Here is a 6000-nt window from a genome sequence, read left to right as displayed (position 1 = left end):
CTCCCAGGTGTGCCTCTCCACGTCTAGGCACCTCACAGGCGTGCCCCTCCACTTTTAGGCACCTCCCAGGTGTGCCCCTCCACTTCTAGGCTCCTCCCAGGTGTGCCCCTCCACTTCTAGGCTCCTCCCAGGTGTGCCTCTCCACTTTTAGGCACCTCCCAGGTGTGCCTCTCCACTTTTAGGCACCTCCCAGGTGTGCCTCTCCACGTCTAGGCACCTCACAGGCGTGCCCCTCCACTTCTAGGCTCCTCCCAGGTGTGCCTCTCCACTTCTAGGCACCTCACAGGCGTGCCCCTCCACTTCTAGGCACCTCACAGGCGTGCCCCTCCACTTCTAGGCTCCTCCCAGGTGTGGCCCTCCACTTTTAGGCACCTCCCAGGTGTGCCTCTCCACGTCTAGGCACCACACAGGCGTGCCCCTCCACTTCTAGGCACCTCACAGGCGTGACCCCTCCACTTTTAGGCACCTAACAGGTGTGCCCCTCCACTTCAAGGCACCTCACAGGTGTGCCCCTCCCCTTCTAGGCACCGCACAGGTGTGCCCTCCACTTCTAGGCACCGCACAGGTGTGCCCCTCCCCTTTTAGGCACCTGGCAGGGGTGCCCCTCCCCTTCTAGGCACCTCCCAGGTGTGTCCCTCCCCCCTGGTAGGGGTCCTGCCTGCCCGCAGGTGCCCGGCAGAGAGTGGCGGCTGGTTAGTAGCACATGTTTGACTGTGCACGTGCACACTATCGGTGCCAACACTTTCTTGTTTTTTTTTTGGTGCATATTTATATAGCGACCCGAGGGCCTCGCAGCGCTTTGCACGAACCCCGGGGAGTTGACACAAGGACATGTGCAGGCATCGGGAGAGGAAGGGATGTGCCCAGGATCACAGGCCGCTCCAGAGTCCTCGCTCGTGTGGGGTGTGGGAGGGCCTCGGATGCCAGGCTGAGGCGGGGTGAGGGTGGCACCCTGCCTGCCCCCCCCCCCCACTTGGCACGGCGCTGATTGGTGAGCTCGTGCCCAAAGATGCCTCAGGGCTCCGGCGCCCACTTTGAAAGCGCCTGGAGTCGGTGCGCCTCGGACCCCGTGGATGGAGGAGGGGGAGCGTGAGGTGAGACGGTGAAGGGCGTGCGGGGGGGGTTCGGGGGGAGCGGGTCCGGACCTGGGGGGAGGGGGGGGGGTCATGAGGATGGAGGGGTCCCTCCGCACGTGCACAGAGGCCCCGCCCCCCACGATGGCGCCTCCTTTGTTCTGCAGCACGTGGCCGCCCCCCCCCCTTTCATTTATTTATTTGATGCGTTTTTCTCTCGCGCGGACTTTCCCCGCAGTTTCACAACAGGAACAGAACTGAGACAAGTGAATACATTACAAAAGGAAACGTTACGTTAAATGAGGCAAAAGTGACAATTGTGAACAAACAAAATACAAGAGGAGCAAGCGGTGCATTACAGGAGGAAAAAGTGGCATGTGTGCAGGTTACAAAAGCGAACGGAGTACAAGTAAAGGGGGCGGTGACTGGACCTTACAGGCCTGTGGGGCTGGGGCGGTGACTGGACCTTACAGGCCTGTGGGGCTGAGGGAGTGACTGGAGCTTACAGGCCTGTGGGGCTGGGGGAGTGACTGGAGCTTACAGGCCTGTGGGGCTGAGGGAGTGACTGGAGCTTACAGGCCTGTGGGGCTGGGGGAGTGACTGGAGCTTACAGGCCTGTGGGACTGAGGGAGTGACTGGAGCTTACAGGCCTGTGGGGCTGGGGGAGTGACTGGAGCTTACACGCCTGTGGGGCTGGGGGAGTGACTGGAGCTTACAGGCCTGTGGGGCTGGAGGAGAGACTGGAGCTTACAGGCCTGTGGGGCTGGGGGAGTGACTGGAGCTTACACACCTGTGGGCTGGGGAGTGACTGGAGCTTACAGGCCTGTGGGGCTGGGGGAGTGACTGGAGCTTACACACCTGTGGGCTGGGGAGTGACTGGAGCTTACAGGCCTGTGGGGCTGGGGGAGTGACTGGAGCTTACACACCTGTGGGGCTGGGGAGTGACTGGAGCTTACAGGCCTGTGGGGCTGGGGGAGTGACTGGAGCTTACACGCCTGTGGGGCTGGGGGAGTGACTGGAGCTCACAGGCCTGTGGGGCTGGGGAGTGACTAGAGCTTACACACCTGTGGGGCTGGGGGAGTGACTGGAGCTTACAGGCCTGTGGGGCTGGAGGAGAGACTGGAGCTTACAGGCCTGTGGGGCTGGAGGAGAGACTGGAGCTTACACACCTGTGGGGCTGGGGGAGTGACTGGAGCTTACAGGCCTGTGGGGCTGGGGGAGTGACTGGAGCTTACAGGCCTGTGGGGCTGGGGAGTGACTGGAGCTTACAGGCCTGTGGGGCTGGGGGAGTGACTGGAGCTTACACGCCTGTGGGGCTGGGGGAGTGACTGGAGCTCACAGGCCTGTGGGGCTGGGGGAGTGACTGGAGCTTACAGGTCTGTGGGGCTGGGGAGTGACTGGAGCTTACAGGCCTGTGGGGCTGGGGAGTGACTGGAGCTTACACACCTGTGGGCTGGGGAGTGACTGGAGCTTACAGGCCTGTGGGGCTGGGGGAGTGACTGGAGCTTACACACCTGTGGGCTGGGGAGTGACTGGAGCTTACAGGCCTGTGGGGCTGGGGGAGTGACTGGAGCTTACACACCTGTGGGGCTGGGGAGTGACTGGAGCTTACAGGCCTGTGGGGCTGGGGGAGTGACTGGAGCTTACACGCCTGTGGGGCTGGGGGAGTGACTGGAGCTCACAGGCCTGTGGGGCTGGGGAGTGACTAGAGCTTACACACCTGTGGGGCTGGGGGAGTGACTGGAGCTTACAGGCCTGTGGGGCTGGAGGAGAGACTGGAGCTTACAGGCCTGTGGGGCTGGAGGAGAGACTGGAGCTTACACACCTGTGGGGCTGGGGGAGTGACTGGAGCTTACAGGCCTGTGGGGCTGGGGGAGTGACTGGAGCTTACAGGCCTGTGGGGCTGGGGAGTGACTGGAGCTTACAGGCCTGTGGGGCTGGGGGAGTGACTGGAGCTTACAGGCCTGTGGGGCTGGGGGAGTGACTGGAGCTTACACACCTGTGGGGCTGGGGGAGTGTCTGGAGCTTACACACCTGTGGGGCTGGGGAGTGACTGGAGCTTACACGCCTGTGGGGCTGGGGAGTGACTGGAGCTTACAGGCCTGTGGGGCTGGGGGAGTGACTCGAGCTTACAGGCCTGTGGGGCTGGGGGAGTGACTGGAGCTTACAGGCCTGTGGGGCTGGGGGAGTGACTGGAGCTTACAGGCCTGTGGGGCTGGGGGAGTGACTGGAGCTTACACACCGGTAGGGCTGCGGGAGTGACTGGAGCTTACAGGCCTGTGGGGCTGGGGGAGTGACTGGAGCTTACAGGCCTGTGGGGCTGGGGGAGTGACTGGAGCTTACAGGCCTGTGGGGCTGGGGGAGTGACTGGAGCTTACACACCTGTGGGGCTGGGGGAGTGACTCGAGCTTACACGCCTGTGGGGCTGGGGGAGTGACTGGAGCTTACAGGCCTGTGGGGCTGGGGGAGTGACTGGAGCTTACACACCTGTGGGCTGGGGAGTGACTGGAGCTTACAGGCCTGTGGGGCTGGGGGAGTGACTGGAGCTTACACACCTGTGGGGCTGGGGGAGTGACTGGAGCTTACAGGCCTGTGGGGCTGGGGAGTGACTGGAGTTTACAGGCCTGTGGGGCTGGGGGAGTGACTGGAGCTTACACGCCTGTGGGGCTGGGGAGTGACTGGAGCTTACAGGCCTGTGGGGCTGGGGGAGTGACTGGAGCTTACACGCCTGTGGGGCTGGGGAGTGACTGGAGCTTACAGGCCTGTGGGGCTGGGGAGTGACTGGAGCTTACAGGCCTGTGGGGCTGGGGAGTGACTGGAGCTTACAGGCCTGTGGGGCTGGGGAGTGACTGGAGCTTACAGGCCTGTGGGGCTGGGGGAGTGACTGGAGCTTACACGCCTGTGGGTCTGGGGAGTGACTGGAGCTTACAGGCCTGTGGGGCTGGGGAGTGACTGGAGCTTACAGGCCTGTGGGGCTGGGGAGTGACTGGAGCTTACAGGCCTGTGGGGCTGGGGCAGTGACTGGAGCTTACAGGCCTTGGGGGCTGGGGGAGTGACTGGAGCTTACAGGTCTGTGGGGCTGGAGGAGAGACTTGAGCTTACAGGCCTGTGGGGCTGGGGGAGTGACTGGAGCTTACACACCTGTGGGGCTGGGGAGTGACTGGAGCTTACAGGCCTGTGGGGCTGGGGAGTGACTGGAACTTACACGCCTGTGGGTCTGGAGGAGAGACGAGCTAACAGGCCTGTGGGGCTGGGGGAGTGACTGGAGCTTACAGGCCTGTGGGGCTGGGGAGTGACTGGAGCTTACACGCCTGTGGGTCTGGAGGAGAGACGAGCTTACAGGCCTGTGGGGCAGGGGGAGTGACTGGAGCTTACAGGCCTGTGGGGCTGGAGGAGATACTTGAGCTTACAAGCCTGTGGGGCTGGGCGCTGGGGGAGTGACTGGAGCTTACACACCTGTGGGGCTGGGGGAGTGACTGGAGCTTACAGGCCTGTGGGGCTGGGGGAGTGACTCGAGCTTACAGGCCTGTGGGGCTGGGGAGTGACTGGAGCTTACACGCCTGTGGGGCTGGGGGAGTGACCGGAGCTTACACACCTCTGGGGCTGGGGGAGTGACTGGAGCTTACACGCCTGTGGGGCTGGGGGAGTGACTGGAGCTTACACACCTGTGGGGCTGGGGGAGTGACTGGAGCTTACAGGCCTGTGGGGCTGGGGGAGTGACTCGAGCTTACAGGCCTGTGGGGCTGGGGAGTGACTGGAGCTTACAGGCCTGTGGGGCTGGGGGAGTGACTGGAGCTTACACGCCTGTGGGGCTGGGGAGTGACTGGAGCTTACACGCCTGTGGGGCTGGGGGAGTGACTGGAGCTTACAGGCCTGTGGGGCTGGGGGAGTGACTCGAGCTTACAGGCCTGTGGGGCTGGGGAGTGACTGGAGCTTACACACCTGTGGGGCTGGGGAGTGACTGGAGCTTACAGGCCTGTGGGGCTGGGGGAGTGACTGGAGCTTACACACCTGTGGGGCTGGGGAGTAACTGGAGCTTACAGGCCTGTGGGGCTGGGGAGTGACTGGAGCTTACAGGCCTGTGGGGCTGGGGAGAGACTGGAGCTTACAGGCCTGTGGGGCTGGGGGAGTGACTGGAGCTTACACACCTGTGGGGCTGGGGGAGTGACTGGAGCTTACACACCTGTGGGGCTGGGGGAGTGACTGGAGCTTACAGGCCTGTGGGGCCGGGGGAGTGACTGGAGCTTACAGGCCTGTGGGGCTGGAGCAGTGACGGGAGCTTACACACCTGTGGGGCTGGGGAGTGACTGGAGTTTACACGCCTGTGGGGCTGGAGCAGTGACTGGAGCTTACACACCTGTGGGGCTGGGGAGTGACTGGAGCTTACACACCTATGGGGCTGGAGCAGTGACTGGAGCTTACACACCTGTGGGTTGGGGAGTGACTGGAGCTTACAGGCCTGTGGGGCTGCGGGAGTGACTGGAGCTTACAGGCCTGTGGGGCTGGGGGAGTGACTGGAGCTTACAGGCCTGTGGGGCTGGGGAGTGACTGGAGCTTACAGGCCTGTGGGGCTGGGGAGTGACTGGAGCTTACAGGCCTGTGGGGCTGGGGGAGTGACTGGAGCTTACAGGCCTGTGGGGCTGGGGAGTGACTGGAGCTTCCACGCCTGTGGGGCTGGGGAGTGACTGGAGCTTACAGGCCTGTGGGGCTGGGAGAGTGACTGGAGCTTACACACCTGTGGGGCTGCGGGAGTGACTGGAGCTTACAGGCCTGTGGGGCTGGGGGAGTGACTGGAGCTTACAGGCCTGTGGGGCTGGGGGAGTGACTGGAGCTTACAGGCCTGTGGGGCTGGGGGAGTGACTGGAGCTTACACACCTGTGGGGCTGGGGGAGTGACTGGAGCTTACACGCCTGTGGGGCTGGGGGAG

General features: G+C 63.5%; 1 protein-coding gene across 3 annotated transcripts in view; it reads left to right on the top strand.

Moving 5' to 3' along the window:
- The first annotated feature begins 981 nt into the window (after window positions 1–981).
- The window catches only part of LOC144761186 (C-type lectin domain family 2 member L-like), a 151054-nt gene continuing 146035 nt past the window's right edge, over window positions 982–6000 (top strand). For all 3 annotated transcript variants that reach the window (XM_078646688.1, XM_078646689.1, XM_078646687.1), the window contains exon 1: window positions 982–1094. In XM_078646688.1, coding sequence (XP_078502814.1) covers window positions 1074–1094 — 21 coding nt within the window. In that variant the 5' untranslated portion in view covers window positions 982–1073. The remainder of the gene's footprint in view (window positions 1095–6000) is intronic.

This window comes from Lissotriton helveticus, chromosome 6, assembly GCF_964261635.1.
Source record: "Lissotriton helveticus chromosome 6, aLisHel1.1, whole genome shotgun sequence".
Taxonomy (NCBI): domain Eukaryota; kingdom Metazoa; phylum Chordata; class Amphibia; order Caudata; family Salamandridae; genus Lissotriton; species Lissotriton helveticus.
Note: the sequence above shows the minus strand (reverse complement) of the source record. Positions and strands in the feature narration are given on the sequence as shown.